The following is a 27,278-nucleotide window of genomic DNA, read 5'->3' on the forward strand; positions in this document are numbered from 1 at the left end:
TGCCGAAGATTCAGGTTTTACTTTCCACGGTTGGACCTGAAACTCTGCAATGTGAGATCGAACAAAAATCATGCTAACTTAGCTGGTCCAGTACCACATTGCCAATCTTCGAAAATATACCCAAATATGTGAAATGTTTCCAGATATTTGTCAACGGCCATAAATGTTGCCATTTTTAGTAGATATTTTTCTGATCACTAAAAAACGGTAACAATAGGTGAAATAAACGCACCCGTCTGCTGTTTATTTAATTGAGAATTGGTGAGTTTTCCTATTTTTTAGCTCGATATATAAGCCGTGTGGTGTCCGGCGGGCTGAATTTTTTTTGCCAAGAATAGAACCACTGGGAACCTGCTCCCATATCGTAAGAGGCGACTAACAATGTGCTAGGAGTTCCTAGGTCAAGGTATTGATCCGTACCGAAGACTTAACCTGGGCGGACATTAAGGTTTTGCATCATAGCCTTTATCCATTCTATATTAAGTGAATCACTGACATATAGTCACCTTTTCTTATTCGCAATTCCCGATTGTGTACCAACATTTCAGGTTTTTATATGGCGGTTGTACAACAGCCGCAAAGGATGAAGCCTAATTCTACACTAGGTAACAGCATATATTAATATAGCGGCTCTTCCACGCCAAGGTATAACTTTCAAAGCTTTGGTTTCAAACCCGTATTTAAAAAAGCAATCTTTCAAGTAGGATTTTTTTGAATTGGCCTAAGATGAAGTTTTTTGTGTGGCAAGCGATCTGTAGATGTATCAAACGTCTACCGACAAATCTACATTGACCTCCAAAAGTGACTTTTTGACGTTTCATGAAGGTCTGACACTGGCTTTGTACTACTTTTGCTTTCCTAAACAGTGGTAAACATTTCCATACTCCAGAACTTCATTCTGTCAGAAAATTTAGGGCTATCGGAAACTCGCACTCCTGGTTTTTTCAAAATCATCCAGCGCAGTACTCTGCGTCCCTCTTTCGATTTTGAACCGCTCCCATTCATTCTTCTTCTGGGCCGCCAATGGATCAAAAGCCCTTGTCGTTTTGTTTATTATATTTATTAAGCATGTCATTTGCAATTTGGCAATTAACCCAATTATTGAAACGTATCTGATAGGGAGAGTGGTGATGCCAACTTGTTATTAATATTTCTCAGTGAATTTCTTCACATTCATTTGGGATATCTTTTATACTTTTTGGATGCTTCCTTTGAACCGCTAACATTGGAAATAATTATTGAAGTGTTAATAAGAAGCAACACTCCCGGCTGTTCGGAGTTCAAATTGCTCGTTTCGAATTGTCGGAAATTGATCGCGAGCGACTTTCGTACATATTGCTAAAATCATATTTCTACTGGAGGTTGCACTCCTGAAAACTTAAATCTAAAATAAAAAAAACAAAGCTCGTGAGTACTTAGCTAAATCGCAATACCTACCAAGATATATCCTGATTCATTTCCCTACCTACTTACACCTCGGTCATAATAGTTGAACTAACATTTCTTTCCATCCCAAAATTGGCCTGCGTGGCCATCTACATTATTGATCATACTATAATCTTAGTCTCTTTAGATTGCACTTTGAGTATGATGTGCTACTCCCAAGTATCATACAATTGGTCCAATATGCAATTTTAATAGGCTTTGATCAATCGCGCGAAACTCACGGGCGGTCAACTAAGCTAAGCTATATAATTATTTGGCTTATATTTTTCGAGTTCATGATAATCAATTTTCCCCGACATTCAATCTGTTGGAATACTACCCCACGACCCAAAAATTGTTTTCTCTTTAAACGAGTTTCCTATTTTCATACTTCCTATTGTCTCCCTACCCATTTGAATCCGTTAGATAACGGAGCGCCTGTCATCTTTGTTTACGGCTTAAAAGCTATGGTGAAAATTGAGACATTTGTTTATTACTACACTAGTGTACGACTGTGCTCTAAACCAGAAACAACATTGCCCTGCATCCAGCTGCATTGATAGCTTTCTGCAGGATTCATAAGTATATGACTAATCACTGATACATAAATTCAAAACAAGTGTTCAAAATCCCTCACTATAAGTTACGACTCCAGCTCCGTTTAAGCTCGACAAATTGAATTTGTTCAAAACTCTTTCGGCGCTAAACTACAGCGTCCATTGAAACACTAGTACCTAAATGTCTATTCGGTACCGGTAATCGATTTTTCTTTATAGCACTCTAGCACAAAACCAACAGTACAGCACCATCCCCAATCTCCTGGACGTTCACAATTATTTACAGAGGAAATTATTTTAACTTTCATTGAGTGCCGGAGCAAGTGTATGTACACTCAAAAACTCCACCGTCATTTCTTGTTTGAATGTAGTTTCCTGCCAGTTGGATGGATGTCCAATTCAGGCAAATGCAGCATCAGCATTTATATTCCGCATAGCTAGGGCGGTATGCTATTTGGAAACTGGAAAGTAATTAAGATATTTTCCACTCCATGAGAGACCGAAACCTGACGGGATGTCCGGATGCCTAAAATATAACTAGCCCTCGAAAACCTACCCAACCGAGGCGGACTACCGGGTGTAATATATATGTCAGTCGAGAGCATATTTGGTTCTATTTTCAGACTAGAGTCCGAGGTGTGTGCGGAGGTGGGTACTTTTATTTATGATACGAAAATAACTCGCAGGAAATGAGAGATATTTCAAATGTTTGCCGAATCGACGGCTGGCCGAGGTGCGGCCTACAAACGTTTCGTATTCAGGATGACTATATATTCAGTATCCTGAAAACCCGTAATTGGAGTTTTAATTGCGTGACAAAATTTTAAAACTCAATAGGAAACGCATTTTGATTGAGTTTTTCCAGAAGAAAACCTGGCCTGCTTCTGCGGGAAGCGAAATTACGTGTAACCAATTAATTATTAAACAAGATTATTTAACCGTTTCGGCAAAAATGGTAATTAGCCAGGCGAAATCCGATCTCGCAAATAATTTAAACCAGCCAACTTTTCCTTCTGCCTTCGAACAGCTTAACGGAAAAGTCTGGCCGCCGTTGTTTCCCCAAATCAATTACGCTTTAAAACTGCCTTTTCGCGCCTTACTCGAGCTTCCCTCTAAAAGAATAAAGAGACTAGTAGCTGGAGAACCGCGCGTAGGCGTCAGACAAACAGGATATAATGTTACAATTTTACAGGGCTTTCACTTGATGAAATATCTGTTGTTTAGAAACGCGTCTGACGGGTCTTCCCTTGTTGCGCACGATGGTGAAAGGGTTGAAACTGGAACGCAAATTTTGACAACTCGAGCTCATAAGTTTCTCTTTATCTCATTTCCGCTGACATGGGGGAGTCGCTTATTTTATGATATTAATGATTTACGTGTGAGACGTAGATTGTTGGAACGATCTTCTGCTATGACGCATAGATTCATTAATTTTAATTGAGCGAATTTATTTCCATGCTTGAACCAGAACACACTGCATCACAACGGCTGTCCCTTTTATTCGACTTCCAACTGTTTCGAAATATCCGGTTCATTTTTAAAAGTTACTGAAATGAAGAAACTATTTAATCCTTGTAAAAATAGTTTTTTGTGTAATCAATAGCCTTATTACTTGAAAGTAATAGGCCAAAGTTTCAAAGCTGAGCTCCGAACAGTTTCGGAGTTCGGGTAATATATACAGTAGAGTGGATCGACATATTCCATTTTTCAGCATAGCACTTCTTGAGTTTCTTTGTGGTCCCAACTGATTGTGTAAACTTTAGGGGCGATTGGTCGCTCCTCGGTTTTGCGCATTGCGTTTAAAGTTTTTATGGAAATTAGTATGGAAAACACTACTTTTTGCATCTCAGTATGTTCAGATTGCAATTTCACTTGAACTGAAAAACTAACCCTATGAAAAGTTTGTCCAGAATGTGATTAACAACTGTACCGAAAACTGCAACTAGCTACGATTTTTTATAAAGCTGTTATTACGATTTTAAGAAGAAGGGTTAAAATCAAATCAAAACTTCTGTCAACACTGCAAATGTACCACCAACACCTACGGTTCAATCCTACATATCTCAGAATGTGTTCATCGCAACGACTTGGAATTTTTCAGAACATTTGGATTTAGTCGAGAAGTCAAAAAACTGATTTAATTCTCCCAACAGTGAGAATGAACCATTCTAATATCTTTTATCACATTTTTATTGCATTTATCCAATCAATTACCATTGGCTGACAAGACACGTAAATAAGCAGTAGACTGCCCAGAAAAATAATGAATTTTTGAAAACATAATCGGCCCACCCCTGATTCGATTCCTAGTCCCACCAGGAGTTCTTGCACCAAATTTGGAGCAAATCGGACAAGTCTAGCTACCGGACCAACGTGCCTGAAGTTTGTATGAGATTTTTCGACAATTTACGTGGAGAAACCCCACTAACTCGCATTTTTGGCGCTAGGTGGCACTGCATGCATCGTATTATCACTGTAAGTGAAAATAAGAAAGATAATTTAATTGTCTACAAGTTTGTCGAAGACTGCTAGTCAATCCGGCTTTGGTAAATGAAGTTATTAAAATTTTAACGAAGTGATGTCTGAGTCAGTTTTCCATGGGGCCTAGCAGTGCATGGTTGTGTATCAGTACTCGATTCCCACGAACTATACATTTTTGTGAAATAATCGTTAGGTTTGTCTCAATGGTATGTTCAGAAGAATTATACCACATAATACGAGTTATGTTTTGGTTGGAAAATTTTAGTACCAACTGTGACTACATAGAGGGCGCCAACACTAACTTTTCATAGAAGAGAGATAGAATATCGGAATGTTCGGGAGAATTATTGCAAAATGCCTGTTCTACAACTTTGTGGAAGACATCTAATTTCTATCTCTCTCCGTTGAAAAGTTAGTGTCAGCGCCCTCTATCCGGTACAATGTGGAACTAAAATTTTCTAACCAAAACATGACTCCTATTATTTTCTACAATTCTTCTGAACATACTATTGAGCTAAATCTAACGGTTATTTCACAAAAATGTTTAGTTCGTGGGAATCGAGTACTGATACACAACTATACACTGCTAGGCCCCATGAAAAACCGACTCAGATATCACTTCGCTAAAAGTTTAATAACTTCTTTTAACAAAGCCAGATTCACTAGCAGTCTTCGACAAAGTTGTAGACAATTAAATTATCTTTCTTATTTTCACTTACAGTGATAATACGATGCGAACAGTGCCACCTAGCGGCAAAAATGTGAGCAAGTGGCTTTTCTCCATGTAAATTGTTGAAAAATCTCATACAAACTTCAGGCATATTGGTCCGGTAGCTAAGCTTGTCCGATTTGCCTCAAATTTGAAACAAATGCTCCTGGTAGGACTAGAAATCGACTCAGGGCTGGGCCAATAGGGGTCATTTTTTCCTGTCACTCTAATAAGCAGTCATTTATTTGAATCTCGATCAGAAAAAAATGTATGTGCCATACACTGTAATTGAAATAAACGGTAAACGAAACCAAAACTTCAACCGAGTCTCGGGTTCAAAAACATAACGATTACATGTGTGCACGAGATTCAACTCGTGTTGATGTAATCTGAACAGCGGTTTCGGTTTGGCTTTACAAAACCGAAGCTGGTGCTTCAGTTGAAAGAAGAGACAGTAAATTGATGTGCAGTGCTGCCGAATTGGCAAGTGAAATGTATAAAATGAATTGTTCAACATCGATGGGGTAATATCGAAATGTTTGGTTCCGGGAAGTTTACAGTTCCACAGTTGATGTTTGCCGCCATACTAAAAAACCAGCATGGCGGATACGAATTCCAAATGGCGACTTTTTTATTTCAATTATAGAGGTTTTAACCTTAGGGTCATTCGCCTCTTCGGGTCAGAAAAATCGGGACTCGAACCCAGGAGCGCTGCGTACAAAGCAATCGATTTTCCAACTACGCTACGCCCACCTCTTCAAAATGGCGACTTCATCTTGGCAATTAATTATACGAAACCATACTACTATTGTACGAAGATTCAACATGGTGAACCTGAATCAAAGATGGTGGGATTTTATGACTACTTATCATCTGAAATCATGAAATATGGGTTTTATTTTTTTCTCGTGTGGCGAACATGTGTTGGAACATGCACTTCCAAATGCAGTCTGCTACAAGCCTGAGGAGGACTGAATGCACGCTGCTCTGAAAAGCTAACGAAATCGTCTTAGCGCACCAGCAGCTGCTGGTTCAGTGGGCCATTTGCGCGACTTCCGGAGGGTTAATTTGTTATGCCTTGTGATATAGTGGTAGAATAAACATGATGTGGTTGAGTGTAGGGAGGGGTATGTAATAAGGGGTGATCTAAGAGGGGTTTACGTGAGGTGGGGGGAGGGGGTTATCAGCGAAAGGGGGACCCCCTCCGTACACCCCTAGCTATGCCCCTGTTAAACTCCAAAAACCCTATTCAGTCGAAAAAAAATTTGTCCGGGATTAGGTTGCCGACATGAGGAAAGCAAAAATATGCCAAAATACAAAAAAGTCAAACATTGTAACAAAAATTTTTTCGAGGTTGCGTCAAATATCGACAATCATTTTGATATCAAAGTAGTACCAGATTATATGGAAAATTTCTGTGTGGTCGCACTCTTAAACCCGTAGCTACGAAACCGGAATTCAGATCAACACAAAATTCAATAGCAGCCAATGGGTAGGTTGCACCTTTCATTTGAGACTAAGTTTGGGGAAATCAGTCAAGTCTTCTCTGAGAAAAAGGAGTGACATTTTGACATATACATACGAACACACACACACACAAATACAGATTTTTTACGATCTCGACGAACTGAGTCGAATGGGATATGATACTTGGCTCTGCGGGCCGGGATTAGGCTGACGATTTTCAGAGTGATTGCATCACCTTTCTACACGAGAGAGGCAAAACTAACGTAGAAATATCCAGCCGTAACAGATGAAGGTTCGCCCAGATAAGCTCAGCATTGTGATAATCTGTCTCAATCAAGCAAATGACGTAGCTTGCGACATGTTTTTATGACGGACTACTGCGTCTACATGCCCGCTCATAAAGTTGAGATAGACGGTGTGGTGATCTGTTCGAGTTTTTCATGCGTAAATCTAGTTTCAGTGATCTAGATCCTGTTCCAGTGAGCGAGGAACTTGAAGGGCTATCGTTGATTGAACTAAAATGTGTCGCTTCAAACTTGTATCGGGTGAGCTTCGGCAGGGTTGCTTAGCGTTTACTTACGTTTGCACCACGCAACATGCATTGCATCATTGCACTAAAAACAAGCAAATGGGTCATTGTAGCAATAAGGCTCAGTGTGACAATTGCGCCAGGACTGATGGCGTTGCAACGTGACCTTCTGGCACCTTTCATGGGGTCTCAGTTTCGCGCCACTTTGATATTTACATTATCTTTCTTTTTCAGATCGACTCTCGTACAATAATTTTGTGTACCTGGAAAAAGAACACTTAGCCTGATTTCCTTTATGGCTTATACGTACTTATTTTATAAAGCAGTACAAGATTTCAGCAACCCTCTAAATTTGAAGGAGACCAATCTGGTCAACCCCACTCTACGGGCATACACACAGCTTGGTAATGCTGTATCGTCGTGCGGAAGCCACATAGTCATTCTCCTCTGATACAGAAGTCCTATCCTCTACGGTACCAGCTGGTGTACGAGCAACCTTAGTGGAGATCAGGTAACTAACTCTGCTAGGATTTTTTTCGCATGCTTCTTCACAGCGACTCAAAACAGTGTCGGATCAAGATCGGGCGCAAACCAAATTATAAGGCTAGGTATCGCAGTCCTGGTAAGGTAGTATACCGATTATCCAACCAACAACCCCGGAAAATGTGAATGAAGTTACTGGGTGGTCGGATAGCAAAGGACACGAAAGCTAGAAAATGAAAATGTTGCTAATCAAATGTTTCTAATCAGCATGGTGTCAGGATTACCGATCTGCAAAAAGTCGAATGGGTACTATATTAGTATACTACTGAAAGGTACACAGATCAGCCAACTTCAATTAACAATATACCAACCTCGGATCACAACTCGTATCGACCGATTGAAATGTAGCGCTGTATCCGGAAACTTTTCGTGAAAATGATCCTATTCCGTCTCGACAATTGGGTCGAAGCAACTGGCTTACTGTCAGATATACGATTTTGTTTTCGCAAAGGCAAATGGATGAACTACTACCTTGCGTTGTTGTCACCAGAAAATCAAATGGTCTATGCTCGTAAAGAGCAGATGGCAACAGTTTTCCTAGATATTAAGGGGTCTTTTGATTCTGTTTCTTTTCGAGAAGTTGTACCAACATGTCTTTCAACAACTTTGAACATTTTTTTTGCTTAATTTGTAGTCGGAAAATGGGTCAAAATTTTTTCTTGCATTCTTAAGCTAAAAATAATTGACATGTATTTTTTGTTTCGGCTGAATATGAAATTTTTTTCAGATTACTAGTTTTTGAACTTTTTAAGTTTAATAAATTGAACATATTTCAATAACTGATAACTCGGAAACGATTCGATATATGGAAAAAAGCTTACCGAAAAAAAATTACAAAAATTATTTTTTGTTATATAACTTATGAAATTTGCAATTATTTGAAACAAATTGAATTTTTTAAAAGTTGGACCGAATTTTTTTTACTTATTTTTTTTAAATATTAAGAATCATGTTAAAAAGATTGTGTAAAAATTTGTGAATGGATATCAAAATACTTTGCGAGATATTTCAACTATAAACATAAAACAAGGGCAATTTTACACTAAGGGGCTATGCATAAATGACGTAGCATTTTGGGGGGTAGGGAGGGTATACCAAATTTGTGACGAAGTGTAACGAGGGGGAGGGTAGGGTCAGAAGTTGTGCGACGTAGCATTAAATTTAAAACCCATTGTTTAGAGAAAACCATTTAATGATCCTCCATTCCCTAGAGAAATGAATTTAACTTCGAACAAGTTACTTTTGATGCGGCTTTTCATGAGGTAAATTTTACGATTCGCGGAATTACAAGATCGCAAAAATACGAAAAGATTTTGCATGCGGATTTAACTTGCTACATTAGTTAGCTAATGTTGCTAACTAGTAGACTTAGTTTGGAAGCTGAATTAAATTTTCACTTCGAATTCAACCAAACAAAATTTAGTAATTTAGATGAACGAATAGTTCTTAGAATCATTGGCAGCTGCACGATTGTGAACTAAGAGAACTTGTCTTCATGCTCCCCTTGAAATATAAAATTCAAAACAAAACTATCAACACTATATTTGTCATGAAATGGGCTTATTTTTGCACGCAATTTGCTGTTACAATGAAAATGTTGATAAAAGTCGTCAAACATTTTGAAAGGACATGTATTTAAAATAATTGAAAAACATATGTAATTTTTTTTTTCATCTCCCGGGCGCTTTGCACGGGACGAGGGGGAGGGGGTAGGTAAATGCTACGTTTTTTACGAGGGGGAGGTTAGAATTTTGTGACCAATTGCTACGAGGGGGGAGGGAGGAGTCAAAAATCACCGAAAAAAAGCTACGTCATTTGTGTACGGCCCCCTAGACGCCCAGGGATAGGCTTGTTATAATTAAAATATCTCGTAAAATACTTCGAGTTCCATTGTGAAATTTTGGCGCTGCTCTAAAAAAATTTGCCAACATTTGCAGAACACATAAATTACATAACAAAAACAAATATTCAAAAAAAAATTCCGATGAGATCATACGAAAACGTAACTTTTATTATGTAATGCTTTTTCCACTAATCTAATAGTTTCTAAGTTATCGGGGATTGAAAAATGTTCGATTTCAGTAAATTTATGAAATTTAATAAAATATTTTATAAAGTTCCAAAACTCATAACTTGAAAAACATATCAAATTCAGCTAAACATTCGTGTCAATTATTTTAATCCTAAAGAAAGCAAAAAGAAAATGGAGGGAACAAAAATTGAAATTGTAAATCTGTAAATGACTCGTAGTCTGCAAATATATGAATTTTTTGGTGGAAGTGCTAGAACCAATTTTTTTTTAAAGTCGACTTGAAAACAAATTTTTGATAACATAAGTATATTAAAAAGATTATGTGAAAATTTCAGAATGGAATTCGAAGTATTTTATGAAATATTTCAATTATAACACTATTATTACTTGGCGTTTAGTGTAAAAATGCCTTGCCTTAAGTTTATAATTGAAATATCTCTCTAATTATTTTGATATCCACTCCCAAATTTGTACACAATCTCTTTAACATGATTCCTAATATTCAAAAAAATAATAAGTAAAAAAATTGGTCCATCTTTAAAAAAATTCAATTTGTTTCAAATAATTGCAAAATTCATAAGTTATATAACAAGAAATAATTTTTCACAAATTTTTGTTCGGTAAGCTTATTTGAAAACGCATCTTTTTTTATTTAATATTTTTTCCCATATTTATATCCAATCGTTTTCGAGTTATCAGTGATTGAAAAATGTTCAATTTATTAAACTTCTAAGGTTCAAAAACTAATAACTTGAAAAAAATATTATATTCAGCCAAAACAAAAAATACAATTATTTTTAGCTAAAGAATGCAAGAAAAAAATTTGGAAGGAATCAAAATTTTTGATGTAAATCTGACGTGGAAAGACCCATATGTACCTCTCGAATGGCGATTCGTCAACGTTCAGATTAAGCTGCACGGGTCTACCCTAACGCTCATGCCGAAGCACTCTTCAATACAATTTTTACATCAATGACATATATGAATGTCTTGACAATTCCTGCACGTTAAGGCAACTTGCAAACGACAGTGTGCTTTCTATTACGGGACCCAAAGCTGTCCACCTACAAGGACCATAGCAGAAAACCCTGGACAATTTATCTATTTGGGCTATCAAGGGGTTACATATGTTGAGGTCAGCCAAAAAATCGAAATTGTGTTTGTTCTTGTATCGTAAAGTTCAGGTTCTTGAAAATGTTGTCTCATTTTTTTTATAGAGATCGGAGCAGTAGATGCCAAGTTATAGCGGTTTTCAAATTGCTCCCTTACGGAGGCGGGGCTTATACTTGAAACTTTAAACGCGATTATCTCGAATTCATGTTTCCCAAAAACTTCTTTGCGGTGACTATGATTGCCGAAAATGCTTTCAATCGATCTTAAAACTTTTCTTTTCAGCTTATTCGTAATTTAACTGGCGTGTCCTTAAACGATTGCAACAAAATTTTCATATTAATGTTATTAATTTTTTAATATTTTTTTCAGGTAAAAATAGTGTTTTTATTTGGAAAAATTGTTCCCGTTTCCAAAAAGAAGATTTTTTTTAACCAATCGTTCAAGGACACCACAGGTATACATACTAATAAATTCTTTTTAGTTTTATGCTTTTAGTTGAGCTATTGGACTGGAATCGTAGTCACGGCAAACCTCTTCAAAAAAACGCATTTCGCGGAAATTGCTATAACTTCGACACTTATTAATTTTCCATGTTCTCAAGGGGATTTTGCAAATGGGACATAGTACTACGCTAGACGCATAACAAATTATTTCAAAAAATATGGCTACATACCTAGTCTAGTCTAGTCTAGTCTACACATACACAGCCAATACATGTAGGGATCCTGGAAAATTGCAGACGTTCGTCCCCAATTTTTCTTGTCATTATTAATGTTTGTGGCACATATTGAATATGACACAAGCATTAAAGCGGCGAGGCCAACTGTGCAGCGTACAAAATTATACGGCAATCAAATTATTCATTCAATGAATAATTTAATCAACGGATTATTTTGACCCTTGAATAAGGAGTAAATGTGGACATCCGTACACAACCGTTTCAATTTCAATTTGATTGGGGTTTGATAAATCGTTGGGAGTGACTTTGCTAAGAGGGTTAATGCCACTCCTTTGATCCTAGGTTCCTGAAATGGGACAGAAGTATTTAGCCCTGCCAAAAAATATGGCTACATACCTTTACAAAAATTCAAACTTTTCCCTTTTTTCCCTCATCTCAACATATATAACCTCTTAAGCTAAGTATGGAATTCTCTGCCGAGAAAACTAAGCTAACCGTATTTTCCAGGAAGCGTGGAACCAGCAAAACTACAGCTTTTATTAATGGGTCACACAATGGCTCAGATCTTCACAACCAAGTATCTAAGAGACTGGTTCGACTCGAAAGGTACCTGGGGATGTCACATCATATCTGAAACAGACGTACCGTAAACCGGGACTTTGATCACTCGAAACTTTTTTCGTAGATCGCTTATTAAACCAGAATATTCTACCGAATCATTTTAGTTTGAGATGTTTTACATTTCTTATAAAAGAAATGTATAGAATTCGCTCAAACTTTCAAGATTTTTTCCGAGGCCCGGAGGGCCGAGTCTTATATACCAATCGACTCAGCTCGACGATTTGGGACAATGTCTGTGTGTGTGTGTGTCTGTGTGTGTGTATGTAACGGACAAATTCTCATTCGTGTTTCTCAGCAATGGCTGAACCGATCTTATCCAAACCAATTTTAAATGAAAGAACTAAAAAACAGTATGAACACTATTAATTTGTTTTTGATTCTGATGTTTAGTTTCCAAGATATGAATGTTTGAATGCGTAAAAATGGCGTTTTTTGCAATTTTTTCAAACTATCTGCCGAAACTGACAATATAGATTAACAATTTATATGTTTTTAGACAGCTTTAACAAATACCTTTCGAACAAGCTATAGATTGTTGAAATCGGACTATTATCAAAAGAGATATTTATAATTATATGCGGACGAAAGATTTTTATCATTTCCAATTGCCAGAAATATGACCAAAAACATGTAATCTATTATTAACGCCAAAACGGCTAATTTTAGGTAAATAGTATCTTCGGAGAATTTAATGGAGGTAATATGCCCTTTCTTTTGGTATTGTGTTTTTGCTGATTAATCCCCCTATGAGTGAGATATTTTCACAAATTTTCTTGGAAGTGATTATATCGAAATGATGTCTTCAGCAAATTTGTAGCTCTTACTTTTGCGAATAACTTTACTGAAGACTTCAAATATCTATTTTGAATACTTTAAAAGTTATGGATTGTTGTTTGTGGATTACCTTTTGTCGCCTATTTATTGTTCAATATAGTAATAATCCATTGAAATAAGCCAAACATTATTACGATAAAACGAATTTTGTATTTCATTTTTCTATCTACAACCGCTAGAAATAATCACCGAACACTTCCAAGTTGTCTGGAAGGAACTTGATAACTTATCAGTGCAAAAATGTTCATTTGGGCGAACCTTCTGACTGCAATTTTTCTAACTTATGATCATCGGATCGATCTGAAACATATCGGAAAATGAAAAGCGAAATAAATAACTACAAGCAACGGCGTAGCCAAGAGAAGGTTTTGGGGTTTAACACCATACAACCCCCCCCCCCCCCACCACCACACCCAAAAAAAAATATTGGATTGAAGTTGAAAATTTATTGATGCAGACTGATTTAATTCAATTTTACAATAACAATTATCTGATCCGTAGATTGATAACCTGTTGTTGTAAACATCATGAGGACTTTTGATAAATTGTCGAAATGTGATCCTGATATGTAACTGATCTATTGGTCTTGATTTCACAGTTGTCTAATTGCATCAATATCAAATTCCTGCCTGAAAACATTACAATAGAAAATTCCAGAGTTCTGTAATCAATCATAATCCTCAGATTTAAAAAAAAATTCTAGAGTTCTGTAATCAATCATAATCCTCAGATTTATTTTAAAAATTGAGCTCGTTTTTGTAGAGATGTACTGTAATAAGGGTCTTTATTTAATAGGAAGCGAAGTTAAAATTGATTTAACGTCTATGAAACATAGAACTGCTCACCAAAAAGATGCATAACTTTCAACATTTGCTAAAAATGTTTTTGCCTTTCTCATTCACTCTAAAATTCGTCAATCTAATCCCGACCCGGAGAGCCGAGTGTCATATGCCAATCGACTGAGTTCGTCGAAATCGGAAAATGTCTGTGTGTGTATGTATGTGTGTATGTGGAAAAAATGTGACCTCTGTTTCTCAGAGATGGCTGGACCGATTTGCACAAAGTTAGTCTCAAATGAAAGGTACAACCTTCCCATCGGCAGCTATTGATTTTTTAATTGATGGGACTTCCGGTTCCGGAGTTAGGAGTTGAAGAGTGCAATCACACAGCAAATTTCCATATAAACTGAAATGAAAAATTTTCAAAATCAAATTTGTATTTTTGATGCCAAATGACTTTAAAATGCATGAAACATTGAGCTGTTTGACAAAAATTGATTTTTTGGACTTTGGTACATTTTTGCCTTTCTCATATAGAAAGGTTATGCAATCACTCTAAAAATCGTCAATCATACCGGCCCGGAGGGAGTATGCAGTGAAGGGTTGCTACTTTAAAATTAAAACTAGTTTAAAATTTCTTAACAAGTTGAAAATTTTTGGCAGGACCTGGATCTCCCGGATCTTTCTCCTTGATCCGGCGCTGGTTTCAAGCGATGTTTCAGTATCACATAGTATCTCAAGATCGTGGCTGTCGATCCGTTGTATGTATGTGCAAATCGTGCTGAACATGTAATATTCATTTCCACCATTGTATTGAACATAACCAGCCATGGAATCGTAGTCTGGACAAATGAGACAAGCACAATTGCACCATTAGGTGGATTAAAACATGTTTTTATTTTGGGAATGCGTCGAGTTGAGACGAAAACGTAATATGATTAATAACGAGGATAACAATTTCCGAATGTAGAGAGAAATTTATGAAAAATGACGCTTTCCATTCGACTCTAGCAGGTTCTGATCGATTTTGATGAGCATTTGATTTTTGTTGTATGACCAATTATATGTATAGGTAAAATATTCAAAAACAGTAATTTAAGGTCAAGATAGCATCATTTTGAAACCGCCAATTTCGGAGGTTTAGTATCTTCGATGAGTTTTACAAACATTAAACAGCGCATCATTTGATAAAATAATTTTGACGGTATATCGTCCAAGAAGTATTTATGGTGAATTTTCTCAGGTTAATTTTCATGACTACAATAAAGTCTCAACAAATTCGCTAAAGGCACGAACTCTGTTACTATTGTCTGAAAAATTAATTCTGCATAATTTTAAAACTTCAAATGTTACGGTTTCGGAATTATGCCGTTTGGACAGTAAGATCGATTTTCACCAAACCCCCACCAATTGTAAAATTGGTATTGTAAAAAAACGTAAGGGCGATACTTCAATGCTGATAAGTGGGACCGAAAAAGTAAACAATCGTCAAAGGGGCGATACTATCATTTTGTCAATTTCAATAGCAAACACAAATTTTAATTTAATAATTTTAAATACTTCATGAAGTTTTGGGTTTCGATCACTGAATCATGCAATCTAGGATGTAAAAAACACAATAGTTCTTAAAAAGGAAATAAAACCAAGTCTGGAAATATTCACTGTTGATTTTCTTTGAATGGTGTCAATGCTAGTATCGCTTTTCTCAAGAAAAAGTGTTGATTTCTTAGTTCTCAGTCACGTTGGAAATTTGAGTAAAGTATAAACTTCAAGTCGATTAAAAAAAATTCGATTTTTTGGCACAGTACAATATATAACCCCTTTAGGAAAATTCAGTTTTCCCACTACAATGCATTGATTAAAGAATTTAGATATTTTATTAACAGAGCATTAGCAATAATTCGTTTGTATGTCTAGTTTATGGGCCATTTTTTCGCTTTCCCATTGATTTGGTTTGAGATCTATCCCATGTAGTATGTGTTATCAAAAACATCGCGAAGCATCAAGTTCTAAATGTTCTCAAACGATGTAATATCCGAAGAGAGTGATAAGAGTTATAAGAAATGTCCCATCACACTGTTAGGTGGATTAAAAGCGTTTTTTACTCTAAACTTATGAAATACTGGTTTGTTATACTTTTTGAGTATTTTGTTTGGTTTTTGGGTGCAAAAACTACAAAAAACCGAAAGTTGACTTTACCTTATTTTTACGAAGCTTCATAAAGTGTCTATTTTTTATGAAACATATAAATCTCAGATTTGAGCAAGAGTAATAAATTACAAGCGAGATTTTATTTTCCTTTAGAGTGGGATGTACCAAATTTACTTTTAAGAGTTTGTTTATTTTAAATACAATTTTTTGTGAAACTAGTTGGCAATTATTTCAATTTTTTTTATGTTAAAACTCGCAACTTTTTTTATTGTTCAAAATTCCAACGTATAAAAATGGATGAAACATTTTGTACATTGATAAAGCACTGAAATAAAACAATTTTAGCAGTTTTAAAGGTTTTCAGAATCTTTTATTCTAGTTGGACACAAATTATACGAATTTTGGTTACTCGAATTTTACAGTACATTGAATACTTTGTATAATACCAATTAACATCTATTTAACAATGAGTATCTTTCCAGAATTAGTTTAAACAAACATTTGAATGAAAAACATTGACAACAATAACTTAATGTGGGTGAACATGCAGGTTATCAAAGCCACCCCGGAATACGAAAACGGACATCAACTTGAAATCATTTTTGGAAAAATAGCTGTAAGAGGACAATTTTAGGTAAAACCATCCAATCTTGTTCTCCTTACATCAGTACATGGTTTGAAAATATTAAACTTGAAAAAATTGTGTTGCGTCTAAAAATATACAATGATTACTTCGAAAAGTGATCAATGTCACGCCGGTTTACGGTACCAACAAGAGATCAATTTTCTCCGTACAATAACCGGAACATGGTGGGATGCCCATTAGACTGGTTCAATTTTTGACATTTAGCTCCACCAGGCTCTACTGATTCCTTTTATGGCCCTTAGTAATTATGCAAATTTTGGCACCGATCGGTTGTGTCTACGGACCCTCCAAAAATTTCAAAGTTTATATGGAAATTACTATGGAAAATCAGTTAAAATTGAAAATAAATTCTTAAAAATTCACCTCATCAATCAATTCATGAGAACACTATATATTTCTAAAGGTATTCTTCTACTGAACACATTTGTAGAACATTGTAAGTGTGTAAAAATTCGCTGAGAAAAGTTATTAACTAAAGAAGTAGCATAACTTCAAAACAAGTGGATTTTATTATTAATCATAGCAACCCTGTTTGAATAGCTCCATCATTTTACAGGTGTAAACTAGACATGCCACTCACCGCTCGCCTATGGCAGATGCAGCTTTTCAAACTGAGTTGCTATGATTAACCCATTATTGCCCAACTTATTTTTCACGCGCATCACAAATTGTGTTTTCCGATCGAAGAAAAATGATGTATCCATTCCAGTAAAATTATTTTTGTACTCAAAGTAGCTGATATGATAAGGAACAACCAGTGAAAATTTATGATTGATCGGTGTATCGGTTCCTGAGATATCGTGATAGCCGCGGATGAACTTTTCAACAAAATACAACTCCGAGATAATCAAGTTTTACTGTCGGTGCAGCGTGTCAACGGTCTAGCGTATCAAACACTACGCACCGCCTACGAGTGGTCAATGGGTATCGGTCTATGAATAGCTGTAACTCAAGTTGTAGTATTCTGATCTTAGTGAAACTTTGAGAAAATTTTCCTCAGCGTATGTAGTTTCAAAATATCTAATTTACACAGATTCGATTTTTTTCATCCTAACAAAAATGTGTAACCCCTTAAGGAAAAATTGATTAAAAACAAAACATAAACACTGGTTAAACCACTATAACTTCTCTAAACATATTCTGCAAGAGTATATGAACAATATTAACTCTTTGATAATGCCTATTCTGCGTCATTAATTGAGTAATAGGAGTTATTCTTAGCACCTACTATATATAGTAGGTTGGGCAATAATGGGTTAATAATAAAAACCACTTGTTTTGAAGTCATGCTACTTCTTTAGTTAATAACTTTTCTCAGCAAATTTTCACAAACTTACATTGTTCTACGAATGTGTTCAGTAGAAGAATACCTTTAGAAATAATAAATGGATACCCTTCGGGCCTGAGGCATACCACCCAACGTCCCGGATCGAGATGTTATCTCTTCCTAAAATCAATCAATATAAGAATTTAGCCCCACTCTTCCTCTTTTCTCATTCTTAGAAGTCTCTTGTACTGCTTTTGTGGCACCAACTACCAAATCGCTACTACGTGATCGTCTGTGATCGCCAATCTGCTTGTAAAACCAAAATTAGAGCCGAAAACGACTCGAAGTTCTGACCCATCTTGGAGGATTACCTACGGGTTCGACGAGGACCTCCCGATGTCCCGCTGTGTGCTGATACGATGGTCCAAGGCTGTCATAACCGTTGACGAATTGCCTCAAACTACAAGCTGGATGTTTTTTCTCTTTTCTGTCACCGTTATCCTATTCCCCAGCATCCCCCGGTTTTTAGAAATTTAAATCTTAATCTGTAATGGCACCGTGAATTCTCAAATAAACTGAAGAAAAAAGAATTCCACAGAGCCCCTTTCATACATACTTAAAAATATTTACATCTCGCAAGATGCGCATAAAAGGAGCGTCACAATTCACTTCAATTTCAAGAACATGTAAAAATGCGCTTGTCACAAGTCTCCATCTCCGAGTTCTACATCAAAAGAGACACAAAATTTTATTGCACATCTCAAAACATGTGAAATTCCATTATTAGACAGCAAAATACGTCGCAATGTTGTTTACGTCAAATGTAATTTTTACTTTTTAAAATCTGATATAATCGCTGTTTCACCCGAAAACTCTAAAAAGCCACATCCTCCCATCTCACTCACCTGGTATGTAGCGGGGCCCATTGGTGTGACCGAGCGAGAGACTACCGTAGGAGACGTGGCTCGATTCAGCACCCCCGGAGACCACCGCAATCTCGTCGAGTTCGTGACCGGGCGAGGTACTGTTGGCCGAAACTAGCCGCGTGGAGGATGTTCCAGCGGTACTCTGAGATTCCTTGCGACCTCTTAGCGATAGCACCAGCCGTTTGGCTGTTGACATCGTGATGACGCTAACTGTAAAAGAGACAAAAAAAAACCGAAATTGTTAATTTATTCAACACCAAACTTTGCAAGATTAGCTAAAAAGTGTATTTGGCACATGGTGCCATTAAAGCTAACCTACGACATGCAGATTATATACGAGCGAATCAACAAGGTTCTGGCAAGACGTCAATTTGTGAACCAACTCATTAGGGTGTTAAATCGTTGCCATTATTACGATTTAATCACATTTGGCAGTCACCCATCCATGGCGAGAAGGGGACCCGCTTTTCAAGAACACGAATGACATCCTGGCATTAAACATTATAGTACTATATGTGCAAGCTGTTGTTCGCCACAGGTTTAGCCAGGAACAATTAACAGGTGGCAGGATCAAAGGCTGAATAATTCATTGCACGAACAACGAGGAGTGTCCCCCTCTAGAAAGATCAGAACTGTGAGGCGGCTGTTACCGCAGATGATACGGAATACCCCAAATGCTTTAAGCTAATGTGGATTGTCAGGATTTTTGGCATTGAACCCATCTGCATGCTATGGGTGGTAACTCTTTTGGGAGTATATATTTTTCGGAGTTCGAGTTTTTTTCTGCAACCCTCAACCCTATACCGACGGCTGTGGGTTCGGCCTGATTACCATAGATTGAAGGTTTTGCTCGATGTGCACACCCAGTTTATCATCGTTGAATCGGAAGTGGGTTTTCCATGAATAAACGAAAAAAATCCATAGGAAAACCAAGCGTGCGGTGAATACAGGCCGGGATCGATATTATTATTTTCCCGGATGTCGGTGTACAGCGAGTGGGAGTTTTGCCAACATTTCAATAAGTAGGATGCGAGCGATTCACTGAATGAAATGAAATGTAATCGACGAATTGTAAACAAGACACACAGAAATACAACGTGTGATGTTCAGTTGGTGAATATATCTCAGGGTTGTAGCGAAGGGGGAGGGGCGTGTGTGCTAGGGGGCCAAGTCAAAATTAAATTTGAAAAGACATGTATTTCAATGACACTTAATAAATTTGTATCTCATTTGGTTTGATCAAATTGATAAGACACAAATTGATAAGACATACCATCAAAAACAACGGGGACGATACTTAGTGTGCTTTCTGCTTCCGCTAGAGCCAACGCGAAGCGAACGACAAAACCAATTTCTTTTATATTGTCACTTTAGTTCTTACAGTGATGAGCTGTTTAGATAAGTGCAAGCAAGAAGTAGGGCTCCGGTCAATTACAGTGGCTATTAACCTAATCTTTTAACATAGGACCGAGCATTCATGATTGCTGAAGGTGAAAATGAAACTTAAGCGTAAAGAAGTTGCTTTTATCGAGTTCTACCATATCAGGCATTCAGTGTTGATAATGTTCAACAAATTGACCCAGGCGAAATCATTCATTTTGCGTATCAACTTAAAACACACTATAATCAAGTTTTCTATATATCGACGATGAGAAAATCGAGTTTCAGCTACGAGAACTGGCACCAGTTACTTGCACAGTGGCCATTAAAACATTCATGTCACATCTGGGAAAAATGGAATCTATTGCGTAGCACACATGGACGAACTCAGTATTTCATATGATGTTATTGGGGTGAGAATGTAGGTGGACCGACCCATTTTTCGTACTTGATCCTATAATGCTAAATATAATGCGATAGTAGCACTGCACAGAGAATGCATTGTACATATCAGGAATCAGAATATATTGGCTCAAATGGCACGTTCCCCGGACGTAGTCGGGTAGAAGATTGCATAACACGGACTACTCTGCTCAGAATCCGCTGAGAAAAGCTCATGTATGAAAATATATTCCAATCTAAAGTTTCGAATACCATTTCCTCGACCAAAAACGATTGCCAAATTTATGACGGCTGTTCAGGTTGAATAGACAACTGCAAAGCTGCGTCAAGCATTTCAAAATCAACAGCCAGTGCCTGCATTGAGGAAGTTCACACACGTAATTAATAAAGGGAAGAAGCAAGAAAGAACATTGGATCGCGAAAATGAAGACACAAACACCGATGATGACACAGAAGTGTGCACTAACGAAAAAGGAATGAACAACCCCCAAGACGTAGTTATTGAGTAAAAAAATATTTCCCCGTTTCGTAAACTGATCTCAACGCATAATGGCTAGTCGCCTGTTCGAGATCAGCAGGACAACCCGAAAAAATCGTTTTATTGTATTCATCATGTAAATGTATAACGGACCCACGGCTCCGTTTAGCTAAAGTGTTTTTTATTATTTTGATTATAGAGGTTTTAACCTCAGGGTCACTAGTCTTTTTGTCGGGTTGGAGAAATCTCTTTCGAAAAATCTCTAAACCTATGTGCGGGGCTTGCAATTTAACCCAGGTAAGCTGCGTACAAGGCAATTGATTTACCAACTATTTCCAGAGTCAGATATTCGAATTATAAGAAAAAGTAAAAAAAAAAAATTTATAAAACTGATTACTAAATCTCTCTAAAAATGAGTTCCTTATCACAAGTGACTGACATATTTTACAAAACTCATATATAAAATTCCGGCCAATGTCTTTTTATTTAAATGATATCTTTTTTCGAATTATACACAATTTGAATTACTGTATTAGGTTAGTACCCGACGAATTTCGCGCCAATTCGAACAAATGTTGGCGGCAACCTTTCAGATTTTAATGAAACTTTCTGTTGATGAAGACTTTGTCGCAGAAAGCAACTTTGCATACTTTGATTTTCCAAAAATGATCTAGACTGTCTTTTGAAAAGGGTCAAACTTTTTTCACCAAATTTTTTTCAAGTGGCTATAGTCTAAAAATTACAAAACCTACCAAAAAATGTTGTGGGAATGATTTTCACAAAATAAGTTAATTTTTTTAATAAAAACATTGAACAAATTTTTCATCGACTCCGACACTGAGAAAAATCGATTTTAAAAATTTAAAATCGATTTACTAAAAACCTCATCTTTGATTTGGATGAAAATTTGGTCCAAAATAGGTAATTATATTCCCTATCTACCGTCTACCCCTAAATTCAAGTTGGGCACTTTCAAGAAAAAAGTTATTCTAAAAAACTTTTCCTTGTCCAAATTGTTTTTTTTGTTCAGTGTATTTGGAATCGTAATCATCTCAGAATCCAATTTCCCAACAGCCAGTTGCCTGAAACAAACTTGAATGTAAACTTTCAAATGATTAAAATTAATTAACACTAATGGGCTTCTACTTTTACAATTTTTTAAACAATTAGCACTAGGGCATTGCAATAAAAAAAATTTTGAATTCTCAAAGGCCCCCCTCTCATATTGTGACAAATGTCAAAGTAAGCTCAGATGCCAAGTTTCACATCATTTGGACAATTCTAGACCCCCGCCCACTTCGCTTGAAATTTTTGAAATTGGTGCTATGGGAAAATGTGGAGGAAAAATATAGTAAATGCTATAACTTTTCAAGTAGCAATCAGAAAATTACAATTTATATCTCTTTTTAAAGGAAATTACCTTAATATTGGAATGAAGATATTCTTGTTCCTAGAAAAATACGGGATTGTGGGGTACTGGGTCATTTTGGCCCCAGAATTCCCTATTTTTTAAATTTTTCTGCTCCGTGGTGCAAACCATACATATTTTGCAGTTTTTCTAATGTGAAACAATCTCAGAAATCGAACGGAACCTTTTAGATCTTTGTCCGAATACGAGAAGTTGGGGTTATAGAGCCTTTTGCCATCTATATTTGATTTTATCATATTCTCGTGCATATAACTCTATTATTCTTCCTTCAATTTTAATAAATTGTACCTTGTTCAACGTGGAAAATTCTTAGAAATACAACAAAAATAGATTCGTTTGCGTTAAAATTCAAAAACATCAAATTTTTTGACATTAACTCTACAAACCGCATTTTTTTCATTAAATGTCCTAATACCTAAACTTCACCTATTTTTCCAGGTATGAAACTTTTCTCATGTGATTCCTAAGCGCATTTTTCACTATAAATAGTAAATTAAATAAGAATTTAGTTGTTAAATGGAGTTAATATGTGCGATTTTATGATAAAAATGTGAAATCGAGACTATATGTCAGATAATTTGATGTTTCTGAATTTTACCGGTAACGAATCTATTTTTATTTTGTTCCTAAGGATTTTCCACGTTGAACAAGGTATAATTTATAAATATTGAATAAAGAATAATAGAGATATATGCACGTAAAAACGATAAAATTTAATATAAATTACAAAAGGCCCTATAACCCCAACTTCCCGTATTCGTACAAAGATCTAAAAGGTTCCGTTCGATTTCTGAGATTTTTTCAAATTAGAAAAACTGCAAAATATGTATGGTTTGCACCACGGAGCAGAAAAATTTAAAAAATAGTGGATTTTGGGGTCAAAATGACCCAGTACCCCCACTTTCCCGTATTTTTTATAGAAACAGGAATATCTTCATTCCAATACTAAGGTTATTTTTTTAAAAAGAGATATAAATTGTCATTTTCTGATTGCTACTTCAAAAGTTATAGCATTTAATATATTTTCCTCCACATTTTCCCATAGCACCAATTTCAAAAATTTCAAGCGAAAGGGGCGCGGGTCTAGAATTGTCCAAATGATGTGAAATTTGGCATCTGAGCTTACTTTGACATTTGTCACAATATGGGAGGGGGGCCTTTGAGAATTCAAAAAAAAATTATTTTTGCAATGCCCTAATTAGCACGATGACGAAGTCGACCGATAAATCGACACATAGTGACCTCCACTGCGAGCCATGCCCAACAACACAAACCAGTGCACAGTGGGACGAGCCCGGAAGGTTATGCGATATTCTCACTAGTATTTTTCTCGTATCAGCTGAGCCATCAGAGACATTTTTGACAGCTTTTTGAAGGGCATAACTCAAGTGTTTTTTGCATTATTTGACCATAGGAACTACATACGGTTATTCTAGTTTTTCAAAGAAACGGTTGATTTTATGAATTGCATTACTTCACCAAAATTATCCGTGTACATCGTAAAATCGCCAAAAATAAGTCACTAGTTGGTTTAGTTAGTGTTTAGATAACTGTTTGTCATGATTTTTTTTATTGAATTCGAACTTCTAATGCGATAACAACAACGACGCCCGTGAATTCTCGCGATCACACTATGCTCATTCGAAAGCTTTTCATTTTCTCTTTAAAATGAGCCTATGCTAGTTTTGCGAAAACTTGCGATAAGCAGTCAAAATTTGAAAAAAAACTGTGAAGGGAGACGCATGGTTATTACTGATATTTAATTTGAATATTCACTTTATGACTAGAATAACGACACTAATTTATGCACAACTTTCAAATAGCATTTAGAGCATGATCTACAAGGGTTTTACTAGTGATCAATAGTAAGGAGCCGAATGGGAAGTATGGTTTTTAAGTGGTAAAGGAATTAAGAATGTTTAAAATTCAGTAAATATTTTCAACCATCTGAAATGTGTCATAAAATGTTTCATGAACTATTTTTGCTAACTTACGCAATAACTGTCAAATTGAGTGAACACAGTTGAGTTCTAGTCATTTGGTGAGACTATTTTTTCCGAGTTTGCATAGCGCTGATATAGCTTAAGGGTATGCGATATTATCCTAATAAAATAAGACCATTTTTAAATGAACCATATACGCGAAAAAAGGATTTTGGATTTATTTTTATTTAAGGTGTGAAATAAGCAATCTAAGCAACTTAAAACACACCTGCGAAAACAAAATCGTTAACCATCTTGTTGATTAGTGAATGTCCACTAAGACGCTCAAAATGTTTTGAAAATGAAAAAAATGTAGTTTTCATACCAAGAAACCCACTAATGAATTAAACGTTCCAAAATTAGTCGATCACATCTTATTTCATCCTTAAAAATATTATAGTCATTTCTAAAGCCACATAATGAGAATCAATTCGTTTCAATACGGAAAATAAATTCCAAAATTACAACTGAAAGAAATCTTTATAAAAGACAAAATATTTACTTTTGAGCCACTCTAATAAGTAGTAAAGTTAATTTCTATTTTCTATAACCAACATAGGAATTCAGCGCACAAAAATGTCTTTAAATTTTTTTTAACCTTCACAGCACAATAATTATTTTTGAGCCACCCTAATGTATAATGATTTTTTTTTTTGCAAATGTTAATATCAAAAACGATTTAGCACACGAAAATTAATATACACAAATTTTAAGAACGATTTAGAAAAAAAAAAATTTGAGTCACCGTAATGAATAGTAAATGTTTATTTTTGAAATGTTTGAAGATTTTGGTGAACTCCCCCTCCCCCTACATAAGATCTTATCATGATTATCGTAATTAAAAAATCGAATTGTTAATTCATCAAATAATAAGATAGCGAAAACGATATGTATAGAATTATTACAAGAAAACTCATGACAAAATTTAAGTGTAATCATCTGCAGAATTTTAATTGCATGCGAATCTCGCCCAGTAGAAAGAATAACTGTTGTCAGATATTCAGTAACTCCAATTTGGTTCTCATGATCTGCTTTGCTATATTCCATTTCCTTTGACTCTATTTTCTTGTGATGTAGAATTTAAAAGAGTTTATCACCTCTTCTGGCATGAATTTACTCTGAGTTCCAGCTGTGACGCTTATCGTACGCATAGCTCCGAGTTAATCATCTTAGAATTTTCTTGAATTAAAATACAGTTCACACTCTGGAAATATTCGACATTCAAGATCTTTGACAATCGCATGTTAGAACATTTTCCAGATACCTTGCGGGTTTGAATCGAACGTTTGAAAAGAACAAAGTCGGTCTAACCGACATCAAAAAAAAATCGTTAAATAATACTTACCAAGACTTGAACCGACAATCATTGACTCACCAGAGACACCCCATTATGGACTAGGCTAAAGCGACACATAACAACGTGACTACAAAGTGGCGTACATAAGCTTCGCTTGAGCGTGGACGATCCAAGCGCATTGAGTTGCGCCTCGTGCATGTATGTGTATGACGCAGTTAGTTTTTCTCTCTAAAATCGTGTAAAAATAAGATATTTTACCTGCAAATTGAGTGAATGGCGCGCAGGTCTCGAGCAGAATAATGTAAATTTCCATAAGAACATACAGATTTGCACGATTTTCAGGGGTCATTTTATGCGCATGATATATAGCGTAAATTTATTTGTGAAACACTATTACACGAATAGTTTTTTTGCGATATCATGAAATATGCTTAAGTTAATTTTCGTATTTTTTTGCTGTGTAAGATCTTCTATATCACTGAAGTTCTCGGTCATGTCGCCATGTGTTGTTCAGTGGATATGAGAGCTTTCTTTTTTAATTGGTTTAATTGAAGGCATGGACCTAGTCTGTTGATACCAAAGATAGAAACTTCCGGAAGTGACTCATTCAGGATCGTGCGAACGCGGGAGCTGTTAGGTTCACGCTTGTTGAGCTCGCGTTTGAAAATTTATAAGCGCTGAGACGTTCACCTGATCATCGGAATGTTATCATGTTTGAGAGATTGCGCGTGTAGGTGCCGTGGATGGTTGCGAAGGGATCAAGCATTTGCACGTTAAATGATTTGTCACGTGATCCTTTCTCTGAACTAAATAAGAAAATAAAGAAGTAATAATGGAATATTTCTTTAAAAACTCTTTTCAATGGGATTCATTATTAACCTTCCGGCAGTCGCGCTAGTGCACTGAGTGTACGTTGCTTTGAAAATCTAGCGAAATCGTCTTAGGGAACCAGCGGGTGCTCGTTCAATGAGTTATTTGCGCGACTTTCGGAGGGTTAATGAAAATATACTTAAAGGGCGAACACGAAATTATTGCGACCCCGAAAATGTCATGCCAATTTACTTATAATGTTTCAAATCAAACCAAAATTTTAGGGTAGTTTTATGCATATATTTACTTCAAAAATCAAAAGAAAAGTTAATCGATGGAGCCTTGAGTGTAAAATTGAACGCATTTTCGCTTGATGCCCTCCATCAAAGTCTTTACAGTGTCATCCGGTTCCAGTTTTTTTCCATTTTCTTAACATGTCCTTCTCGTCTTTGACTGTCTTCTTGTTCTTCCGAAGTTCCCGCTTCATCATTGCCCAGTACTGCTCCACCGGGCGCAGCTCCAGACAGTTTGGCGGATTCTTGTCCTTTGGAACAAAATGGACAGAATTGGCCTCATACCACTCCAGGACACTTTTAGAATAGTGGTATGATGCCAAATCTGGCCAAAATAGTAGAGCTTCGTCGTGCTGCTGCAAGAACGACAAAAGGCGCTTCTCGAGGCACTCAGATTCGTAGATCTCGCCATTTACTGTGCCCTTTGTCACGAAAGGCTCACTCCTCA

At 36.2% G+C, this 27,278-nt stretch overlaps 1 protein-coding gene across 5 annotated transcripts in view; it reads right to left on the reverse strand.

Annotated features, from left to right (window-relative positions):
* The window catches only part of LOC131689698 (cyclic nucleotide-gated cation channel alpha-3), a 520,080-nt gene that overhangs the window by 290,092 nt on the left and 202,710 nt on the right, over positions 1-27,278 (reverse strand). For all 5 annotated transcript variants that reach the window (XM_058974953.1, XM_058974954.1, XM_058974956.1 and 2 more), the window contains one exon: positions 18,739-18,969. In XM_058974953.1, the coding sequence (XP_058830936.1) occupies positions 18,739-18,955 (217 nt within the window). In that variant the 5' untranslated portion in view covers positions 18,956-18,969. The remainder of the gene's footprint in view (positions 1-18,738; positions 18,970-27,278) is intronic.

This window comes from Topomyia yanbarensis, chromosome 3, assembly GCF_030247195.1.
Source record: "Topomyia yanbarensis strain Yona2022 chromosome 3, ASM3024719v1, whole genome shotgun sequence".
Lineage (NCBI taxonomy): Eukaryota > Metazoa > Arthropoda > Insecta > Diptera > Culicidae > Topomyia > Topomyia yanbarensis.